Here is a 24749-nt window from a genome sequence, read left to right on the forward strand (position 1 = left end):
AGATAGTCGGAGTCATTTTCCCAGGGTGGAGATGCTGGAGGGTATAGCTTTAAGGCGAGTGGGCAAAGTTTAAAGGAGATGTTTCAAGGCAAGCATTTTGCACAGAGAGTGGTGGATGCCTGGAGGTGGTAGAAACAGGTATCACGGCAACAATTAGACAGACACTGCACAGGCTGGGTTTTGAGGGACATAGACTACATGCAGGAAGGTGTACAGTTTAAATTTCCATCATGTTCAGAACTGACAGCATGTGCCATAGTGCCTGTTCCCATGCTGTACCCTTCTATGTTCTATGAATGGAAGGGCAGGCTCAAAGAGTCAAATGGCTCTTCCTGTGTTTTCCATGATTCTTGATTATCAGCAAACGATAATCTGCAATAAAGAATCAAGTTTATCTAATTTATACTAGCTCTAGTTATTTTTCAAAGTACGACTTGGTCATGAAATTCAAAGTTGTTGAATGTATTTATTGTGTTAAAATGTGATTCCACATCCAGTGTCATGTGGATTTGTAGATAATACCATCTTGACAATATTTTTATAGATATCCGATGAACTTCATTTGAAACAACATTACTAACAAAGAGAGATCACATCTCAAACTTTATTTTGAAAATATTTGAATACCCAAAGACATGGTTGTAGTATTCTATAAATATGGGTTCACAATATCAGACATTTTTCAGTTTTAAAGACTTTATTTTAAAGTATATAAACATTATTGAAACACCTTTACATAAATTATTTTTTATTTCCTGTGACTAATATTTGCTGAGCAGCAAAATCAGAAATTAATATAAAAACCTTCATGGACAATTCTTCCAGATACAGTATTACAAAAAAAATGTAATAATAAAGTTCTCAATTTGCCTTCCGGTGACTGCAGCGTGATTGTCGTAATTTGAGAGGCAAGTAAAAGCGAGCAGGGTACCATCATCAATCAATTACTCTATCAGCAGCTATTATGCCTCCTGCCCCCTTCCCTTCCCCTCCCCCGTGCCTCAGTGAACAGGATCAGTGAAAAGCAGTGCCATTTGTAGCAGTGAAACATTGGCCACAACTCTACCATAAACCATTACTTGACGACTACTTTTAAGAAACTATGCAGACTACACCCTGCACACGTCAACCTGTCCACAATGTAACTTTATTTAAACTTCTTTTTAAAAAGAGTACGACAGTGTGTATGACAATAACATAGTTTGTTTATTAATTACGTCACATCCTCAGAAACATTATGGCCCCTCCCACCCCTCCCAAGTAGGAATGCAGGATTCAGTAACTATAACCTCAAAGGCTTACTGTGTCCACTACAGTTGCTATGGCAATAAACAAAACAATAACATCAGTGTAAGAAGTCTGGCTCAGGCTTCAACAGATCCATACATTGCCGGTATGCTCAAACAAGTTTTCCTTAGGGGCATATATTACAAAAGGTTGCATCCATGAAGTTCCTGTTTCATTCAAGATGGGCATTTTGGACTCAAGTCTTTCAAATGAGACACCCATGAGGCAGTAAGTTTACTGAGTCCATCAGAGAGAGGTGTCTTTTTTCAGCCCAGAGGACCTGAGCTATCCTATAAAAAGGGGTACTTGTCAAGTCTTCTCCTTGGGCTCCAGTTTACTACAGAGAGTCCTCAAATGCTGAAGAACAAGGTGCAAGCTCATTTGACATGAATTTGATTCTTCTCTTCAGCTCCGAATGTAACTTTCAGCACCCACTTTTGAGTTTCCATCTCCTTAGGAGAGGAGATAGTGATTGTGATCACCCTTCCAGCTCTTGCCAGAGATGACAGCAGTTCGGTTTGTTACCTCCTTCCCATCTCATTCTGTCTCAGGAACTGAATATTGGTGGAACTGTCTGCCAGTTCCGGGTACTGTTCCACTGGCAACACATAGTACCCATCATAACCTTGAACTCTGCCTGTGCTCAGAAGCTGTTGTTTTTCTCCTTCTGTCCAGAGACGATTTCCTTCCTTCCCGTCTCTTGCCTTCTGCTGCTCTCTGGACCAGGCATTCACGAGAGCTCTTAACCTGGCCTGGTCTAGCAGACGTGCCCTTTCTTCTTCCAGAGTATCTAGCGTGATTCCATAGCGAATATTTAGCAACAGGGCGCTGTACTGAAGTTCAATGTTTGTGAACCTTCTAGTCCTTCCATTAAGCAGAATTGTCGGCTGCGAAACGGTCACGTTAATTCCATTGTCCAGTACTTTTCGGCCACTTGTTATGCCCAAAGTTGCCAAGTCTCTGTCCGATGAACCGATTTTCACCAAGTAGTGTGAGTCTATTCCATTGATGGTGTAATGCATTTTGTCTAAGTAGTATGCATTGTTAAGAATGCTTGCTATTTTACGACTATCTTCACTTGCTAGAGTGGTCACCCCTGTTGTTATTCTTCCTTCCTTGACGGCAAACATGATCCCCTTTCCAATGATGGAATTTGGGGCTGAAAACCAGTGTCCTGGCCTGTCTTTGTGGCCGGCCCTGGAGTATTTGGGCAGCGAACATCCTTCCAGTGCCATAAAGGCATTGTTGAGCCTTTCTGCTGCTTGTTGAACCCCTGAAACAAACTGAAAAACAAATCATAAAAATATAGCAGTTTCATAAAGGAAAAGATTAAAGTTGTTGCCGTGTTGTTGAAAATGGAGCTACTGGTTATTTGCTTGGCTGTGAATGTTCTTCACGTATCCATTCAAAAGTCAAAATGGAAGAATGCTAAATTCACCCACTGAGTTGGGCTGAGGCTAATGTCCTTTGAATCTAATAGCCAGAGTTGCAGATGTGTCTTTAAATGACTGTAAATAGTGGTGGAGGGTGGGGTGGTGGTTCAGAATGTTACAGATAAAGGAAATGGCAAAGTATTTAAATGGGTAATAATTTAATGGTCACAGGTAGAAGCAAAGCAAACAAACAAACAGGAGGGCACTTACAAGTACAAACACAAAAGATTCTGCAGATGCTAGAAACTCAGAGCAACACAGGAACTCAGCAGGTCAGGCAGCATCTAAGGAAAGGAACAAACAGTTGACATTTTGGGCCAAGACTCTTCATCAGGCCCTGATGAAGGATCGTACCCTGAAACATCGACTATTTATTCCTCTCTATTGATGATGCCTGACCTGCTGAATCCCTCAAGCATTTTGTGTGTTTTGTATTTACATGTAGTGTAGAAGGAAAGGAAGTGGAATGTGTCTGTAAATAAAGAACGAAATAAACTGTGAGAGTAATCAGAAATTATCACAGCCCAAAGGATCATATTTTAGCATTAGTTTGTCATTATTTCTTTGAAGAATTCTGTCATCAGGTAGCAGTAGTGAAGACTGATATAAGGTCATGTTTTCTTCTCCTACCTGTTGAAGAACTTTTGGCTAGGCTGTCAGTGAATCCCTAGGTATGAACTTCTCACTTTACTACTTTTTATTGTTGAAACAGAATTTATTTCAGATTGAGGTAACAAATAATATTCTCAATTTCTCTATAGCTGACATTTAACTTTGCAAAAACAGATGGACCATGGATACTTTTTCAGAGAAAAAGTTTAATGACAGAATTTTTGAAGAAAAGAAATCAAAGTTTAAATTTCAAAGTAAGTTTATTATCAAAATACATTTATCTCACCATTTACAACCCTGAGATTCATTTTCTTGAGGAGATAACAACATTGATAATTCTGGGCAGACAAAAAAACAATTTAAGGTCAATGAGGTTAAAGTAGTATTTGGAATTGGAATTAGTTTGTTATTGTCACATGCACCCAGGTACAGTGAAAATTTTGTCCAGCCTACTGTTCACATACTGTATATCAAATCATTGAGGTAGTATAAGGTAAAGCAATAACAAAAAGCAGAATAAAGTGCAACAGCTATAGAGAGAGTGCAGTGCAGGTAGACAGTAAGGATTGGCAGATTGTGAGTCCAAGAGATTATTTTATCATAAAAAGGAACCATTCAAAGGTCCTATAACAGTGGGATACAAGAAAACCAGAGAAGGATGCAACGAGACGATATTGACAGACAGGAAATCAGGGCATGTTGATGATTGAAAGGAAGAATTAGCTTAGTGAAAAAAAATTAAGAGCAGGAGGAAGAGACTGAGCTAGCTTGCTAGAGATAAGGGTAGGGTAAGGTAAGGTATAGTGAAGAAATGCACATTTTTCAGATAATCTTATCAATTGCGTGGGTTGGAACAAATGACAGACCCATTACAGCTTGATGTACTCCAGCTATATCTTGTCTAAGCTAATACATCAGATACATTTAGATCCATCTCTCTTAGATTTGTGTGCGCAAACATTATTGGTAATATCAGGGGAATGATTGAGATCTGAGACAGTAAAAGGTTTTCTGTGGATAAAAGACATCAAATGAGAATGTGCATTAGTATAAGATAGCTAAATGTATTGTCTTTTAATAAGAATAGGAAGGTTTTAGATTTCCAAAACCTGTTGGTTTCCTTACTTCTGTAGTTTAATATAGGCCATGATATGAGAAGTACCTAATGTTATAAGAAAGGACATGTACAATGTTAGATAGAAAGTTAAATTGTCAGATGTCAGCAAGCTGAAAGACATACAATGATCTTTGGACAAGCAGGAACTGAAATAATGATAAATTCATTGAGCTTTGTTTCCATACCCGTACATTATCACGCTCTTCACTCTCCACCAGTTCATAAGGAGGTGCTGCAAAACGGACTGCTGGTTTAGGGAATCCAGGAATAATGTTGTATAACTGAAATCCGAACATCACAAGCCAGCTTTTGACATCTGTGGGAAGACAGAATTTAAACTTTGTACATTTGTTAGAATACAGATTTCATGTATATTATATTATATGTAACTTTTCTCCAAGAAGCACGCAATCGGCTGTTCCAAAGATTCTGCAGAAAATATCAGTAAATACCATTGCACGTGACCAGATCTTTGGTACTGTAGGTGTATTTCTATCATTGACTGACTACTTATTAATCTGGACCTAATTCTGCCTGACCAGAATCTTTCCATCAAGACTTAATAAGTTCATCTCCTTCTACCTTAGGCCACAAACTTATCAATCACCCCGATAAGTTATTAACTTCAAATTTTCTGCACAATCACTCAGAGTTGAACTGCACGTGCATGTAAAGAGAGCTGTATAACTCATTGTCTTCTACCTTAGGCCACAAACTTATCAATCACCCCTGCTGTGGACACTTTCTGTACGTCCAAGATCCGTATGCTCCACGACCGCTGGACTAACTGTGCAAATGTACGAGTGGACTATGTTGAAAAATAAATGTGCTAGGGTTTTCTAAAATTGACTCCTTCTACCTTAGGCCATGAACTTATCAATCACCCCTCATAAAGTCAGATGTGTAAGTACTGCAGTGTAGTAAAGGGAGTTACAGAGGCATGAGAGGGGAGCTGGCAAAAGTCAACTAGAAGGGGACACCAGCGCTGCTGATGACTGAATAGCAATGGCTGAAGTTTCTGAGTTCAGTTTGGATGGTGCAGAATAGATATATCCTAAAGATGAACAAATATTCTACAGGGAGGATGAGGCAAACATGGCTAAGCATTCTAACAAGGGAAGTCAAGGACCACATGAAAGCAAAAGAGAAGGCATATCCATAACAAAGCAAAAAAACTTAGTGGGAGGTTAGAGAATCGGCACGATTTCAAAAACCAACAAAAGGTAATTAAAAACCTAAATGAGAGAAAAGATTAAAAATGATGATAAGCTAGCCAATAATATTTTTTTCAGTAACATAAAGAATGAAAAAGAGGTGAGGGTAGATTTTGGACTGCTGGAAAATGACACTGGAGAGGTAGTAGTGTGGGACAAAAATGGTGGATAATCTTAATAAGTACTTTGCATCAGTCTTCACTGTGGAAGACTCTGGCAGTATGCCAGAAATTTGAGAGTGTCGGGGGAAGACATGAGTGTAATTGCTATTACTAAACAGAAGGTGCTTGGGAAGCTGAAAGGTCTGAAGATAGATAAGCCAGCTGGACCAGACGGACTATACCTCAGGGTTCTGAAAGAGATAGCTGAAGAGATTTTGGAAGTATTCGTAATGATTTTTAAAGAATTACTCAATTCTGGAATAGTTCTGGAGGACTGGAGAATTGCAAATGCCACCTATTTCTTTAAGAAGGGATGAAGGCAGAAGAAAGGAAATTATAGGCCAGTTAGCCTTACTTTAGTGGTTGGGAAGATGTTGGAGTTCATAATTAAGGATGAGGTTTCAGGGTACTTGAAGGCATAGGCCAAAGTCAGCATGCTTTCTGAAAGGGGAAACCTTGCCTGACAAATCTGTTGGAATTCTTTGAGGAAATAACAGGCAGGATAAACAAAGGAGAGTCAGTGGATGTTGTTTACTTGGATTTTCAGAAGGCCTTTGACAGGGTACTGCACATGAGACTGCTTAACAAGATAGGAGCCATTGAATTACACGGAAGATACTAACGTGGATAGAGGCTTGGCTGACTGGCAGGAGGCAAAGAATTGTAATGAAAGGGGCCTATTCTAGTTGGCTGCCAGTGACTTGTGGTATTTCACAGGGGTCACTTCTATTCACATTATATGTCAACGATTTGGATGATGGAAGTGATTGCTTTGTGGCCAAGTTTGCAGATGATACAAAGAAAGATGGACGGGCAGGTAGTGTTGGGGAAGTAGGGAGTCTGCAGAAGGACTTGGAGATATTGGGTGAATGGGCAGAGAAGTGGAAGATGGAATATTGTGTAGGGAAGTGTATGCTTGTGCACTTTGGTAGAAGGAATAAAGGCATAGACTCTTTTATAAATGCAGAGAAAATTCAAAAATCAGAGGTGCAAAGGGACTTGAGGGTCCTAACGCATGATTCCGTAGAGGTTAATTTGTAGGTTAAGTCGGTTGTAAAGAAGACAAATGAATGTTAGGAAGGATGTGAATCTGAGACTTGATAAAATGAAGGTCAGACTGCACTTGGAGTATTGCGAGCAGTTTTTGGCCCCTTGTCTAAGAAAAGACAGGTTGGCATTGGAAAAGGTCCAGAGAAAGTTCATAAGAATGATTCCGGGATTGAAAGGGTTAACATATGAGAGAATTTGATGGCTCTGGCCTGTACTGACTGGAGTTTAGAAGAATGAGGAAGGAAATCTCATTGAAACCTATCGAATTTTGAAAGGTCAGATAGATTGGATGTGGAGAGGATGTTTCCTATAGCAGGTGAATCTAAAATCAAAGGGCACAGCCTCAGAATGGTCCTAAAATGGATGTATAATTTAGCACATATTGGTTGTGTACAAAGTGTGGCAGAAACAAGGTCATAAAGCTGCTTGAGTAGGAATGGTACACTCTATGAATGGCAGCCTTCATCAAATTGGTACTTTATTAAGTCAAGTGGCTGATGTATCTGACAAGGGTTTATTGAGAAAGAGCTCCATTTTCGAAAACATTTTTCTTCATGAAGCAGAGCACTTTCAAACTAAACAGCCAATCCAATCAGAAGTAAAAGATTCAGTATATATCTTCTCTGTTTTTCAAACTTATGATTTTATTACTATAAAGGTAGTATGATCAGTCAAGTCAAGAATTATCTTCTCTTAAGGGATTGTCTATTGGTGGGTCCTCAGTTGGCTGTAGAGGCCAAGCTGGGATCCACATATTCTGGTGCAGTGTTGAGCAAGAGTAAGTGGTGTTTGTAGTTAGTGCTTGGGCCTTATTACGGGCCACTGGTTTTATTACTAAAGTTGGCACACCAGAATGGAAAACTACATTTCTTTCAAGCATGTTTTTGTAATTTTTTTTAAATATTTAGCTGTGCCACCATGGAAATACACCATACATTCTCATTAATTCTGACTAAGTAGAATGCAGCAAAAAGCCTGGTGGTAGACCTTTTACTGGTACTTTCAGAAAGACCATCTTGGATGTACTGGAGACCAAGAGGATAACAGGTGAAATCTATTAATGCTGTGTCCCTCTCATCTGAAACATTATTTAGCAAAGTCAGAGGTAAGTTATTTACATAGGGAGTTGTGGGTGTTTGGAACACCTGCCAGGGATGCTGGAGGCAGATACACTAGAGACATCTAAAAATTCTTAGATAGCAAGGGCAGTACAACATCTTGGGCTGAATGGCCTGTACTCTGCTGTAATGTTCCATGTTTTTTGTTCTATGAAACAAAACAAAGATAAATATTTAAGTTGATAACTTTGCAATAAATTCCTCAGAGCCAAAGTAATTATGAATATTCACCCTATTTCTGCTGAAGCAAATACCAAACTTTAATGAGTTAATCAGCAACATATCTTGATTCTTTATTAAATATTCTTGGTAGTTTGATGTAATTTTGAAATTTAATGTAATGCAATTTATTAATATAAAGTCTATTACTCTTACTCTTTCTATCTGTCAGTGATCTCACCACATACCTGTGACATAGTCTTCCACATCTTGCACATTGCTGAGAGGATTGTTGTTCTTGAACATGTATAAAGTAAAGGGGGAAGGATCTTTGCCAATATTATTCCATATAGAGTAATCAGGAGCTGTCCAACGTCCAGCTAAGACATCATAATCTCTTTGTCCAAAATGGACCAACTTAGTAAGAGAGTCATATAAGCCACCATGAAATCCCACTGCAAGTTGAAAATCAGGATTGGAATCATGATAGATTTCACCATAGGCAGTGTACTGAAGCTGTTTGATCATTAGGCCTCTACTGCTGAACACTGCCAAAGGAGTTCCTGTGTTGTCCGAAGCAATATAGAACTCTTCTCCACTGCTAATCTCCATGGCAAAAAGGTGGCCTTGGAGGTCATAATATAGGGAGGTGATGTCTGAACTGGAGTGATTATAGATGTGAGTTACCCTAGTTGGGTTGTTTAGATCTGAATAAAAGAATTGCAGATGCTGGCCAAAATTGGTCTTGCTGGAAACTCTGCGTCCTAGTCCATCGTATCGATATTGCACACTCCACCCATTGGTTTTGCTGTAAACTCGCGTCAGCAGACACTTGGAATTGTATTCAAATACATCAGACCCTCGCTGAGAAAGAAGGCCATCCTCATCTAGCTTGTACTGTACATCTCCGAGGCGGGTAATCCTGTCTCGCAGATCATAACGTAAAGCCATGAGACGAATGCTGCTTCCGGGATTCAACAGATGGAGGTTCCCATTTAAGTCGTAGCTGTAGCGCCAAGTTACTTTTTCGTTCACCGCAACAGTCTGCAACTGGCCATCTCCATCGTAGTCATATGTATATTTGGTTGTATTCGCATAAGGTCCAAGCTTAATCTCTCTCTTTATCACTCTTCCCATGCTGTCATATTGAACTGTCATCCAGTACATGAGTGACCTGAATATCTCGTACTGAACCTCTTTGATGCGCCCGTGAGTATCAAAATGCTTACTCAAGGTCATCACAGCCGTGGTGATGATCTGATTGATATCATAATATATAACTCCAAACTTCCCAAAGTGCTCAACCTTACCCGATATCTCATCATAGCGATACAAATCGACAGGAAGTGGTGTTTCACTTATAACTGGCTTCATGCTGGCAACCCGGAAGCTATTTTCATGGTATGTGTAATCAAAACGTGCATTTACCATGCCCTCTTCTGAGAATCTGTAGATCTGTCTGTCAATCAGAGGACCAATTTTTCGATACCGGATCGTGCATGAGAATCCACCACTTTGCAAGTTGACCATCTTGAGCACACCTGTTGACTCATCATAACCAAAGGTGACAGCAGTACTGTCGTAAAGGATCTCAGACAGCTTTGATAGCTTTCCGTATTTATAAAACACTTGTCGGCCAGTGCCCAAGTAAGCAGATTTCAGTATCCGTCCTTCCATGGTGAAGTCAAAGATATTTGAAGCATTGCTTTCAGGAGGATGGTAAATGTTACGGATGAAACCAATAGAATTGTGGGTAGACATAGTATGCCGGGCTACACTGGGCATTGTCACTGCATGAAGACGGTCTGTCTGATCAAATTCAAAGATGTACTGTCGTTGGCTCTGGAGAAGTAATACCATTGACTGTTTAAAAGAAAAAAAAGATTTAGAAACTGGATAAATAAAATATAATCATAATTTTCTCACAGACCAGTGGTTTTTTTATTAAAATAGTTACTATTTGCTCAGATGCAATTACAAATATGGCAATTGTCTGAAGTTCTTTGTTGGTCTGAAAATATTACCTCAACTATTCTGCTTCCCACACTCTGGAAACTGGATAAATTAAGTATACTCGTAGGTTTCTCATATCGCACTATTTTTATTAAAATAGTAACCATTTGCACAGATGCAATTCTAAATATGCCAATTGCCCAAATTGTCAGATGTTCTTTGTTTGTTGGCCCACAGGTGTTACCCTAACTAATACTGCTCCTTGTACGATGGATATGCTCCATCCATTTCCAGTGCTGACAGAGCCATCAGAGCATTAGGAGCACAGCCTTCTTTAAATGAGTGAGCACCTTTGTCACGGACCACTGAAACCAAATAATTTTAGTGATATTATTTGTGAACATTGCATTTTGGGCGCACGTTGATGAACCATACAGTGCAGCAGCAGTACTTTCTGCTAATATAACAAAACTGGCAAATTTCTGCGATTATATCATCATGCCAGGAGAAAATTCATCATCATTTTCATAAAGGGTTGGATAAATAGTGCTTGAAGACAAAACAAAATCATGGTTCACTGGGGAAAGGTGAATAGCAATTCTAAAGCACTGACATATTGAGATTGATGCTCTTCTTTCCTGGATCATTCTATGATTGCATGATAAAAGTCTTACATCACAAGGCTTTTTTACTATTTGCAAACTGCTTCGTAGATATTTGTGACAGCAAATCAATAGCCTTGAATTTTTTTGTGTGCAAAACTGAATAATTGGTATAATATATTATGCTTATTTTCAGACAGTGATAACTAGGCCCCATGATTACTTAATCTGTAGCCATTAGCTCACATTAGTGTTGCTGACATACCCCAAAAACATGTAAATATTGATGAAATTCTATGAGCCAATCTTTCAAATTTTTGCATCAGTACTTAGATGTTGGTAAAAACTTGATGGAATGATTTTAGAGGGAAAGATATGATTTTCAGTTCAATGTCATGTATTAGAAATACAATAATTTCTCTCTTTTATCTACCCTGAAGTTTTACAGCTGAGAGAGAATAAAAACGAACAAAGGGTATCCATTCTATTGTATCCCATTTAACATAGTGAGTACTCCAAAAACCATCTAAAGATTCAAACTAGTTTATTCCTTGTACATAGTTTATTCTTACATGTACTTGCGTAAATATTTCCCTCCAAATACTATATTTATGAGAGGGAGAAGAGGAGTTTCTAAATTAACTCTATCAGGACTCCCAATAAGATGGTGTGAGTAGATTCAACAGCAACTTTCTTCGGGGAATTGGACACTCAGATTGAGGAAAGCTGTGTAGAGCCCACGAAAGTGGTGGACGCAGCTGGGTCCAAATCAGGACAAGCCCTCCCCACCACTGAGCACATCTAGAAGGAGCACTGATGCATCATCATCAGGAACGTTCACTATCTATCCAGACCATGCTCTCTTCTCTCTGCTGCCATTGGGAAGGAGATACAGGTTCCTCAGGTCCCATACCACAGGTAGAGAAATAGTTATTACCCTTCAACCAACAAACTCCTCAATCGGTGTGGATAGCTTAACTCACCTCAACACTGAACTGATTCCACAACCTATTGACTCACTTTCAAGGACTGTACAATTCATGGTTATCAGTATTAATTAATTAATTTTAGTTTTGAATTTCACAATTTGTCGTCTTTTGTACCTTAGCTGTTTGTCAGTCTTTGTGTGCAGTTTTTTGTTGATTTTATTGTATTATTTTGTTCTATTGTGAAGGCCTGTAAGGAAATGAATCTCAGGGTAGTACTCGGTGATACGTGGTGTATGGTATATGGTGATAAGTTAGACTCTTAACCTCACAACAAACCTCGTTATGATCTTGCACCTTATTGTTTACCTGCACTGTATTTTCCCTGTAGTTGTTACACTTTATTTGGCATTATTATTGTTCTATGTCAAGGCACTGTATAGCAATCTGATCTGCATGAACAGTGCGCAAGACAATTTTTTCAGTGTATCTCAGTACATGTGACAAATATAAACCAATTCCAGTCAGCAATGTTAGTTAGGAGCTAAATCCATGCAGGTCATCACCTGAATGGCAACAGAATATTCTGGCATCTTCCCCCTTCCTTTTGCAGTCCTGAAGAAGGGTCTCGGCCTGAAATGTTGAATGTTTATTCATTTCCATAGGTGCTGCCTGATCTGCTGAGCTCCTTCAGAGTTTTCTGTGCATTACTTTGAAGGGAATGGCTTCTTCTTGTATGCTTGGGTGCATCTATGGGACATGGGTAACATTGGACAGGATAGCATATATTGCCGATTCCTATCTGCCCTTGGAAGATGGTTGTAAGTCATTTTATTCCACCACTGTAGTCCTTTGGGTGAAGGGACTCTGACAGGGTTATTAGGCAGGGTGTTTTAGCATTTAGACCCAATAAAGATGGATGATTGTAAATATATTCCCAAGTCAGAATTAGAGTGAACTTGGCAGATAGTAGTACACCCATGCATCCATCATCCTTGTTGGCCTAGGTCATTGTTTTGTGAAATACTGTCAAGGAAGCCCAGATGAGGAACTACAGTGCTTTTTGTAGCCAGTGCACATTGCAGCCATTGTAGCCACGCGTGAAAGACAATGGAAATTTTGAAATGCTGATCAAGCAAGTGCTTTGTTCTGCATAGCGTTGAACTCCTTGAACGCTGTCAAGGAAAGATTGGAGGAGAATTGTAAATCACATATCAACTAACTATGCTTCACTTATTTTTCATTCTAGGGAACTATTTAATAGTCTTATAAATGCATAACGGAAGCTCCAAGCATAGGTTTGAATCTCAGCAGATCTATTCCATTTCTTGGGAAATTTTGTTAAATGCCTTTTCACAATTTGATTATGAGAGTGAAAGAGATGCTATTTTTCACAGTTAATAACGGAACAACTTTGTTGTTCACAAACAAAATGACTAAACCTAATATTCTTCACAAGGATAAATGTTTGGCAAGTAAACTTTGTTGCGCTATAAAGCAGGCAATATTGTTTCATTGTTTTTCTTCAACACTTACACACTAAATGTATTATTTCAAGGCTATATTTCCTACATATTGAAACTCAACAACAGGGCAGTGAGAGAAAGCAGGAGAAATTATTTCATTTGAACAATAATATGTCTAACCGATTATAAACATACTTTGTCAAGGTAAGCGTAGCTCCAGACTTTTCCATCAGAGAAAACTCGGGATATAATCCTGCCCTGTTCATCATATTCATTTTTCTCACTCATCGCACCTCGTTGAACTCCAATCACTTTCCCAGTGGAAGAATATGAGACGTTAACTGCAGCTAGACCACTGCTTGGGAGCCAGATTGTGGGCCGGCCCAAAGAATCATAAATAATCCTCAATGTAAATTTGCGATGATCATCATAAATCTTCTCTGTCCGCGAATTGCGATCAAAATCAATGGAAAGCAAATTGCGTCCATGCACCTGTTTAAAATTAAAGAACCTCAATCATAAATGTTCTTCTCTTTACTTAAAACAGGCCTAGTATGCGATTACTGGGGCAATTTATTTCATTTTAATTATAATGGCTTTTGCCTGGTGTAGATGATTGAATTTTGTACCTTTGCCAATACAGAAGAAAGCTTTCAAATGACATTATCATCAATATGATTTAAGTGATTGCAATCTGGCACGAGTTCAAAGAAACTGCAATGCATTCAGCCTTTGCTAATGAGTATGAACACTGTGATTAACAATTTAATTATCAGTTTTTCACTTCTCATATGAAGTTTTAAAGAATGTACACCTTATTTTCTTCACATCTTTTGAAAAAAATCATCATACCCTCAATGATTAGGAGAAATTTAATTTCTATAAGTTTAAATTATGAAAACATAAAGCAACATGACAGTGACACATATCACTAAGGAACTTGAAGAAGTAATTTCATTATCCAAATTAAGTAAATTGAGATCTTATCATAATTTTGTTTTGGTGCTCAAAATAATGTTTTCTTGGTTACTAGGGTATGCTGCGTATAAAATGAGCTCTCTGTGATTCTTCTGAAGTGAGTTATCATAAAATGAGTCAATGCCCAATATTCCCCAGCCTAGGTTGCCACTCTAGATCCCTAAATGAAGCCAGGGTACGTTACTTGGCTTTGGGGCAATGAGAGATCATGAAAGGCCAGAGGGGTGAAATTAGGCTTTCATTTGAGCTGTATGTTAACGTGACTGCCCATTCACTTGCTAACCATTATTCAAGTTAGTTTTCAGTTCCAGTATATCCTGATAATGGTTTGATTACCTTGCTTCTACTTTATGAATAGAAGCTGGGAACCATAGTTTATCTAGATTCTGACCAGGATCTGTAATTTTTAAACCATTTACTGGATCAGTATTAGAATCAGAATCAGAATAAAATTTAATATCACTGGCATATGTCATGAAATTTGTTAACTTTATGGTAGCAGTATAATGAAATCCATGATAAATAAATATAGAGAAAAAGCTTTGTTACATTAAGTATATATATATATATCTATTAGGCAGTTAAGTTGAAATAAGTACTGCAAAGTAACAGAAATTTTTAAAAAAAGTAGTGAGGTAGTGGGTTCAATGTCCATTTCGAGACTGGATGGCAGAGGGGTAGAAGCTGTCCCTGAATCGTTGAGACTTCTGTACTTCCTTCCAGATGGTAACTGTGCACAGAGGGCATGTCTTGGGTGGTGGGGGCCCTTAATGATGGATGACACCTTCCTAAGCACACTGCTTGAAGATGTTTTGGATACTATGGAGACTGGTACCCATGATAGAGCTGACTAATTTTACACGTTTCTACAATTTGTTTCGATCTTGTACTGTAGACCACATTCCCCCCCCCCCGCCCCATACCAGATGGTGATGCAGCCAGTTAGAAAGCTCTCCATAGTAAACTTGTAGAAGTTTTTCAGTGTTTTAGTTGACAAACAAAATCTCCTCATACTCCGAATGAAATATAGCCACTGTCTTGCCTTCTTTGTAGCTGCATCAATATGTTGCATCCAGGTTAAGTCCTCAGGTATATTGACAACCAGGAACTTGAAATAACTCATTCTCTCCACTTCATATACCCCTGTGAAGATTGGTTTGTGTTCCCCCATCTTACCCTTCCTCAAGTCCACAATCAGCCCTTTGGTCTTGCTGACTTTGGTTGCAAGGTTGTTGCTACGACACCACTCAGCTAACTGGTGTATCTGGATGTGGGCAAAGTCAGTTTTAATACAGGGAGAAGATAGTGATGAGACATTCTTTGGACTTGTAGAAATGGTGCAAGCACTTAACTATTGGGTAAGAAGTTCTAAGATTCTTAACCAGCAACAATAGTGGGAGTATCTGTCTAAGTCAGGATAGTTTGCATTTAATGGGTGAGCTGCAGGTGGAGCTACAGTACTTTGCAGAAGATATGTATCTACAGCTAGGATGCCTAGGACTTTTGTACAATACTGTTGTAATTTTATGTATTGCACTGTACTGCTGCTGCAAAAAAAAAAAATAATGACATATGTGAGTGATCATAAACGATTCTGATTCGGTCTCTATTGTGGGCTAAGAGGGGAATCCTGGCTGGGTAAAGGGGGAAAGGTGAGCGGAGGAAGGGGGAAGGGTGAGCGGAGGGAGCGGGAAGAACCAGAAAGACATTTTGTAATGACCAATTGTTTGGAATCAAATGATCTTGCTCAGTGTCTCAGGGTTGAATGTGTCTACACCCTCGCCACATACTACAACTGGCACTCCTCTGACTCCTGTCCTAAGCTCTTCCCAGGGCACTCCCCTTCACCATTCCCAACATCCTTTGCCAGATTTATAAACTCCATCTCTGCTCCACATTGATAAATGCAATACTGTGCAAAATCTTGGGCACCCGAGTTACGTATATGCGCCTAAGACTTCTGCACAGTCCTGTATTTCCATTAATCTGCTAACCTTGTCCGTCTAAGCCATGGATTTCTTAATTGTTTAGGGGAGCATGTGAGGGAATCAGCCTCCCATTCCAAATACATATTGTTAATTCCATGTGATGAGGTTCAGACAGCTTCTAAGCTCAGCTACTTGGAAGTTAAAGCAAAAATCTTTTCTTAACATTTTATTACTAATTTTAACAACAAATTGCATTCAGCTTTAAACAATCAAGGACACTGTGATGTCTCATGGTCTTAAGAAGGCCTTGCTTCCTAGTTTGAAAGCCAGTGCTTGAGGCATTAGAAACCACAAATGTAGGAAATACCTTGGTGAGTTGTTGAGTTGTTGCAGTTGTAGACAGTGTACACAGCAGGAACTGACCTGATGTTAGCTGAAAGTAATCTAAATTGCATTTTCAAGAAAGAAGATCTCTTAATAGAAATTTAAATAGAGGCGAGATGATTTGCTGCCTATATCAGATTGAGTAAAAATACTGGGTATCAAGTCACCAGCAGGCCTTTCAATCCTTTCAGAAAGAGGCGATTCAAATGGAAAGGTTTGCAAACAACCAAGAATTAAGGTCATGATAAAATTTAAACTTGCCTCCTGCTGGCATTTGAGTTTCCATATTTTGTGGAAGATGCTTTTAATTAAAACATTTTTTGGCTACAGTTACCTTCACAGAAAGCTAGAGGTTTGTCAAAATGAATCACAGTGCTTGGAAGAAAGGATGACCTGGGGGATGCCAAGCAAGTTTGACTGGTTGATTTGCATCCCTCCTGTGTTTGCGAACAACATGCTCTCTTTGCTTATTAAGATGTGGAGAAAAAAAAGACACCACATGAAGTTATGAGTGCAGACCCTGCCAATATATGTAAATGTCCAGCAACCTGTTTTAATGAATGCCTCTTCTGATGCATCCAATAATGAATATTAGGCTTATGAGGTTGAAAGAAGACATGCCAGGCTAATGAAAAGCCAGCACTACATGACTGGCATCTTTTCAACTGCAGGCACAAACCAATTCTCAGCACTTCTACCTGCCAACGACATTAGAAATCTGCTTTTTCAGGGGTCAGGGTCAACAAAGGGATAAATGCTGAGTTGTGCCATCTGCTGTAGGGATACGTGGAGTTGCCATGTTGCAAAATGAAGTACATCAGGGACAATACAGTCACCTGTATTTTGAAGTTTGTCAATATTTTTTGATAGAAATGGTGAAATTAAATAACTTGTGTAAAGAAACATACATGCCGGAAACCATTTAAAATTTCAAAAACAAAAACCACACTAGAGAGTCACAAACCCTATAAAGAGCTGGAACTCAAGAATTTAAAATGAACATGCTCATAATAAACTACCCTAAGTTTCCTTCCAAACACAGTGACTTTTCCCTTGATCTGTTCCTTCCTGAGACGCCATTCAATAGAGTTCAGTCCATTTTCCACAGGTAGTGTGATATTGCGCCGTCCGACCGTTGGACTAATGGTCCCAGCGAGAATATGAGGCTCAGTGTAAAAGCTGACCCCCATTCCATTGGCGTACATCACACGAAGAGTGCCGTTGTTGCAAAGCTGGTAACTGTTTCTCACTTGATCTGGTGGAAGAATTACATCAGTAATTAAAAAATCCATTTGCAAAACACTAGTTAACATTTTCAATACAGCTAATTCAAAGGAATACACACCGGGATTGCTAGATTTCTAAACAAATCAGAAGTCCTTTGGCACATTACCTGGAGCTTACAACAAAGGCAATGCTACAGTTGTGTAAGCAAGATTTAATACCTTATTTTTCTATAATTATGACATCTAATAGAAAAATACCTATAAAATGAAATGGTTCATTAGAGTGACTCATTTTTGTTGACGTACTTTCTTCTGACCCTCTATTTTTCCAGTTCCACTAAAACAAACTACTGTGCCAAAATGCAGAAATTTTCATAATTTTATTGTTAGCTTAGTTATTGTTAACTATGATGGGAAAAAAGAGGCTTTGCAATATTCTAATTGCTCAGCAAGACTGAATTCAAATTGTACAACCCATAGAATGAAATCAAATTAAAAGTTGTAGACAATATTATGTTCATTACTAGGTACTCAATAAAAATGATGACATCATATTTACATGCTATATTAAGGATCACGTAAAAGCATTGTCATTCCCTGCACTGTTACTCTTTCACTCAGCTCTTATTTTCAGTAATCTGGAGCTAACAGCAAAAAGAGATTTCTATCAGCAGGATTGCTCCTAAAATATTTTACTCAGACCAATGTATACTTCAACAATCCTTGCAAAAACCACAACTGCTTCAAGCTACAAGTACCACGTTTTACAAAATTCAGACTACAATTTCAATAGTAATGGGCAAAAAATGGTAGCCTTGAGATATCGTATGAATGGGAAATAGATAAATCAGTGCAGATAATTAAAATTATACATTCTTACCAAACTTATTACCTTGCAATTTCAGATCAGTATTTTTAGATGAATCAAGCTGTTTACCTTGAACCAGGGTGTAAGATGCATCTACTGAAGAAAGATTAGTGGTGACAGTAACATCGTCCTCTCTGTTGGAAGCTTCAATGTCAATATTGATTGACTTCTCCATTTCTCGATGCAAACTGGTTACAACACCAGTGGGACGAGTCAAATTTGTCAGTCGTCCTTCACTGTCATAACTAAGTGCAAATAAATGATATCAGGTCAACCTACAAGTCACATCTTGAACCATCAATGAACTACAGATGGAACCAGAAACACAGGAGTGAGTTACACAGAGAACTAAAGACTTGGAACTGAGCAACACGAGAGTAATGATATTTAGGATTGCTGAGAATATTAAAATGTTCTCCATCTTCACAAAGATTGATGGATATGAAGAAGTGAGTTACACAGACAATTCATGCTCCTTTTAAAACCGTATTGGAAAAAATGGAGCGACATATTATGATTTATAATGCGTATGTGTCGAGATTTTTATGCCGTGTGCTGTTCCATTTACATCGCTGAGTTGCAAGCCACGGGTGTTGTAGTTTCAATGATTATATTCCAATTGACAATCCATATAAAGTCTGCTATAAAACTGGTTTGTGATAGTGAAAGTCTACTATTTCAGAGAATTAATTGCACCTTGAATTGTGCATTACAATATAATCTGCAAGGGTTTCTCAATGCTGAAGTGTTATTTCCTCAATGACTTTAATACGCCAATATTACCCCCACTCCCTCACCCACCCCTTCCTTCTCTCTTCCCAGACTGACTTTTTCTATCAACACAATATTTTGTGCCTCAAATCCACAGGAAAGTATTGTTGAAAAATTTCTTCAAATTACAGTTAATACATTTCTGACAGATACGAAGCGAGTTGTCACAAACTGATATGATCAGAAACATTCTTACCTATCTTTCTTCAAAATATAAATGATGCAGTTCTTGGAAAGAAAATCTAAAATGTTCGATTTTCAAAGAACAATTTAATTCAAGCTAATAAGCCCCCTTTATTACAAAACTCATGTGTTCAAATATTAGGCCACTTCACCAGATGTTGTAGTCTGAATGTAATACTCATTATTTTAGCTTTACTGACTTTACTTCAAATGTCATCCAAACCTATCCATCTGCATTCATTAGCATACTAATCATTAAACTAATTAAAGCAAATGAGATTACCAAATGGAAGTGTGGCCCATTCATATTTTAACAAAATAGAACATTACCCATTATATGTAGTGTTGTTTTCACAGGCTGGTTTCTGCAATCCAGCATGAGATATGGTGGAAACCCAGGAGTTAAAAAAATCCTATGGATAATCACGTGCAACTGTCACACACTTCACACTTCTGTACGAACATGTACTCAATAAGTAAATAAATCTTACTCAAAGAAAGTTGTCCAACCAATGTCATCTGTTTTAGTTGCTAGGAGGCCACTATTCCCGTTGTAAGTAAACACAACCAGCTCTTGGTTCTGGATAGACACCATCTTTAGTCCGCCGTTAGCATCAATGGTCAGAGAACACACCTGGTTATCTGACATCAGTAAATGCCGTGGCACTCCATTGCTATCCCTTCGGATCTTTAACGTGTTTCCATTGTTGTCAGTTACTTCCACAATGTCATTCTCTGGACTATAGGAGAAATTGTACATGTAATCACCGGTGATGAGACTCATTGTATACTGGTGTAGCCCATCTGAATTGAAAACATACAGCTCCTGCTCAGCTGCTGAAGCAACCTCGTAGAAGCTCATTGAGTTCATCTGCGGCTTGTTTCGATTAACTGCGCGGATGCGGATGTTCCCCAGGTCAGCTATGTAGACAGTTCCATCAGGTGAGACGGCCAGTGATGATGGAGAATTCAGCTTTGCATCTGTGGCGTACCCATCATCACCTGAGAAGCAGTCACAGTTGACGTCATTCTTGCAGTCACAGTCCGATGCCATCCCTGCCAAGAGGGAGATTTCCCCATTGGTTGTCACTTGCCGGACACGGTTTATCTTCTTCTCATCAGTTTCTGCAATGTAAAGTATGCCAGTGTGGGAGACAGCAATAGCACTGGCAGACTCCAGTGCCGAGTGTATGGCCAGCTTGCTGAGAGAGTAATCAATGCCAGGAACCTGACAGTGCATAGGTCGGCCTGCTATAATGCTGACCTGGTGGTTCTCAGTAATCCGCAGAATGACATTATTTTCCAAGACATAAAGAGAATTATCGATTGGGTTGATGGCAAGATTAGTTGGCCACTCTAATCGTACCTAAGTAGAGGAAAATGGGAATTTGCTGCATTGAATGTGGTAGTTTAAGCAAAAATAATTAATTTCAATGAAAAGGCATTATATGGCTTACATGGCTTTTAAGGTAATTTGTCTCTTTTTATTGCATACTATAGTTAGGTAGATATTTGACAAAATGAATTTATTTAAATTTGAATGGGAGTCTTCTGGACTAAAAGCAGAACTTCCTGAATGGTCTCACTAAATGACACTCTCTCGGCCCTGTAATAGCTGTTGCTGTTCACTCCCCACCGAGAGAGGAGCTTTATAAAACAATCTCCTTTCAGATCATACAAAAATATTTTTGCAACTTTTCCTCAATTTCTCAGGTAATATTGCGTTATGAGACATGGTTTTCTCCATTACAGAGGTCGTTCATTCCCTTTTATGATATCTTCTATAGTTGATCAACCACCCCTGTATCATATTCTAAGATTAAACTATAACACCTACTTCCTATGTTGAGGGCTAAACCACTTTTAGACTACACCTCTGTACATCCTCAAAATCACTTTAGATGATGCCAACTTCAATTGTAGCAGCTTTTATCTTGTAATAGGTTTTGAATCTTTAGTTTCAATGGAATCATTAAAAACTGCTTATAATTTTAGTCAAAAAATGTTGACAAGATCAGACTTTGCACAATGGCCACTTTAAATGCCAATCTTAAATTAAGTTGCATCAAAATGAATGCAAGTAATGCTCTACCTAACTAGAGTATTAAATTAAGGACTGCCAGATTGATTTAATAAATCCTATGGAAGACAGATATTGCCTTTTCGATAAGATTTTACCTGGCTTACATCCATGCTGGAATCACAGCTCAGAGGACGAATAGCTGTCAAGTCATTGGAACCGAGCAACGTTGAAATAATTCCATTTTGGTCGACTTTCCTAATCATAGTTGCATCCACAAAGTACATTAATCCATTCTTGTCCACTGCGATGCCTGTGAAGAGAGCAAGAACAATTAAGACTATTGAGAGAAGCATCTCCAACTGGATATTGGCCTTTCAAGACCCATGTTCAAATTCCATGCAAATAGCCCCAATTCTTTAAAAAGTTAGATATTCTTAATCCCTTCCCTGGCAGAAATAAATCCATAGGACAAAACTGCTCAGTACAAACACCAGTTTATTTATGCTGGCATTTTCAGTCAAGGATGTCACCAGGATGGCTGATGTGTGAACCTTCACAGTGATGGTGCAGATGGTAAATTTTTGAGACAGATGCTGACATGCTGGTGGGGTATTGCGGAGGGATTTCTATCCTGGTATTGACCATTTTTCAGCTTGGAATTTATTATACTGTTATTAGAAGGGCAAATTGAAAATATTCAAATCCCCAACATTGACTTCTGTCACCTTGATCAGCATAAGTATAAAAAAAACAATTGGAACCATTACAGCACCTCATACTGACAGATGCCAGAGAAACAATGATAATGAATTATCCAACAGATTCTGTTTGAGTGCTAATTAAAGCCAGGGCAGAATGTTTTAATTATCTCGATATATTCCAAAATCCCACTGTGAACTCAATAGATCATGCACAACTGACACTAATATATGGCCAAAGATTAGCCGTTTCTGTTCTACTTTCTACTTAATCCTCATATTGAGAAATGACTGACTTATTCTGCTTCTTAATGCTGTCCTTAAAAGCTCCTAAGTGGAGTCATTGATTGACAACCAACTGGTGAAATCTTTGATTTTCCTCAACTATTTATCTTTTTTAAAAATAGCTATTTCTATTTAATAGAATCCATATTGGTTTGCCAAAAAGTTCCCGAGTTACAAAAGTAGAGTCATAGCACTAAGACAATGAAACAGGGCCTTTGGCCCATCTATTCCATGCCAAAAAATTATTCTGCCTCGTCCCATCATTCTGCTCCTGATTCATTGCCCTTCATATCCCTCGCACCCATATACTTAAACAAATTACTCTTAAATGCTGAAATCAAACCCACATCCATCACTTATTTCGAACATACATATTTCTACTGTAATTATGCAACAGTTCCCAGCTTTTTGATTACTTTTCCTCAATCTGTACTCAAGAATACATTTTGTTTGAGATGAAAGAGCCTTATTCCCTCCTGTGCAAAGAATCCAAGAAATTTTTAAAGATTAAATACATTATCCTCCTCATATTTAAAATCTTATGTAGTATTGGGCTATCCTTTTGAAAATTAACTTTATTTAAAAATGCTGGTCATTAAAGAGTTTCTAAACAATTCTTAGATGTAAGAAGGATTAGAAAAGAGAGAAATTATTTAAAAAGACCACGGATCATCAAAAAATGATTTCCTAAGAATTTTAACAACATTAGTTTATTATATTTATTAGTTTATGAGCGAAGGGCGCTGAGTAGGCTACGGTCAATTATGGATAACTCTGAACATCCTCTACATAGCACCATCCAGAGACAGAGAAGCAGTTTCAGCGACAGGTTACTATCGATGCAATGCTCCTCAGACAGGATGAAGAGGTCAATACTCCCCAATGCCATTAGGCTTTACAATTCTACCGCCAGGACTTAAGAACTTTTTAAAAGCTATTATTAATGCTTTTTGAGATAGTGATTTAGATGCATATCATATTTTTTACTGAGTTAAGTATTGTATGTAATTAGTTTTGCTACAACAAGTGTATGGGACATTGGAAAAAAAAAGTTGAATTTCCCCATGGGGATGAATAAAGTATCTATCTATCTATTTGGGTTCTTAAAACTTGTTACTAATTAATCTGTGGAAACCTCTTAGCTCACTTACAGTTCACGTACAGCTAATATATCTCTATAGTATTCAAGTTAAAGACTGGCCGAGATTTTACTGTGTCATTTACGGCAAAACCCATGAGTGGTTACTTTCAGAATTTTTGCATTGACACAGTTGTAAAGTTGAAAAAAAATCTAAAGCTCCTGTCTGTAATTTTACATCTTTTTAGGCTGCACTGTTTACTACCTTATCCGATGTAACTTACGGGATTCACTTACACTCACCCAAATTTGCTACTTACAATGCCGTACCCCTAAAACATCCTGAAAATCTTGTGCTAAATGGCCTGGCTAAATGCGTTCAGTCTATAATCATTTAAGAATAACAAAGGAAGAAAAATGAGCTTATATAAGTCTATACAGATTCATTTTGCAATGTGAATTTTTAAATAATGTGCTAGGCCATAAATACTGCTTTGTATCTAAAGCAAAGAATGAATATTTTTAATGCATATTGTAAACTTGTTTCCTGAGCATTTCAAAATATAATGGCTTTATAAAATACATCTTTTCAGCTTAAATAAAATTTTATTTGGAATATTCTGCATCTACCTTAATCCTATACTGTATGTATATTTCAATCTTTAGTTTGCATTCTGTATGATATTTATCAAATTAGTTATATATTATGCTATGTTCCCTCTGAGCCGTGCGGGTGCGCAGAAGGGCAGTAACTGAAATGCTCCTGTGCAAATAGCCTTTGTTACTGCCCAGCTGTAATTTTCTTTTATACAGTGTTTTATTAAAGTGACGCACAGTTTTCAGGCTGTGTAAAAATTTACTGGTCATAGCAATGGTTGGTCCACGCAGCAGTAAAAAAACAATTAGAGGGGTTGTTGATATTGTGCTTACTAGATTAGGGTATGGCATTTATGAATCTCTTTAATCTGATTGGTTGCTCAAGCAGCTTGAAGATATTACATCCGCTTGTGTCATGGCTTTTTAAGCTGATGCCTGGAAGCAGCATCAGAAAAGGGGATGTTCTCAGTACACAGACTGTTAGATCTCAATAGATTGAGCAGTTTGGGCCTGTTCTCACTGGAATTTAGAATGAGAGGTGATCCAATGAAAACATATCTGATCTGACAAGGTGAATGCGAAGTACAGGCCATCTATGGGTAATGAATGGGTTCCATTTTCATAAATGTCCA

The 24749-nt window shown here is 38.2% G+C and overlaps 1 protein-coding gene across 13 annotated transcripts in view; it reads right to left on the reverse strand.

The window, feature by feature from the left end:
- Positions 1-573: 573 nt before the first annotated feature.
- tenm2a (teneurin transmembrane protein 2a) overlaps positions 574-24749 on the reverse strand; it is a 2964155-nt gene continuing 2939979 nt past the window's right edge. For 11 of the 13 annotated variants that reach the window (XM_073067293.1, XM_073067288.1, XM_073067292.1 and 8 more), the window contains 8 exons: positions 21615-21769; positions 19928-20802; positions 18552-18727; positions 17408-17643; positions 13294-13590; positions 8400-10014; positions 4635-4765; positions 574-2570 (listed from right to left, as the gene is read on the reverse strand). In XM_073067293.1, the coding sequence (XP_072923394.1) occupies positions 1809-2570; positions 4635-4765; positions 8400-10014; positions 13294-13590; positions 17408-17643; positions 18552-18727; positions 19928-20802; positions 21615-21769 (4247 nt within the window). In that variant the 3' untranslated portion in view covers positions 574-1808. The remainder of the gene's footprint in view (positions 2571-4634; positions 4766-8399; positions 10015-13293; positions 13591-17407; positions 17644-18551; positions 18728-19927; positions 20803-21614; positions 21770-24749) is intronic. The other 2 variants (XM_073067290.1, XM_073067289.1) reach the window with 2 other exon arrangements.

The sequence above is a fragment of the Hemitrygon akajei genome, chromosome 15 (genome assembly GCF_048418815.1).
Source record: "Hemitrygon akajei chromosome 15, sHemAka1.3, whole genome shotgun sequence".
Taxonomy (NCBI): Eukaryota; Metazoa; Chordata; class Chondrichthyes; order Myliobatiformes; family Dasyatidae; genus Hemitrygon; species Hemitrygon akajei.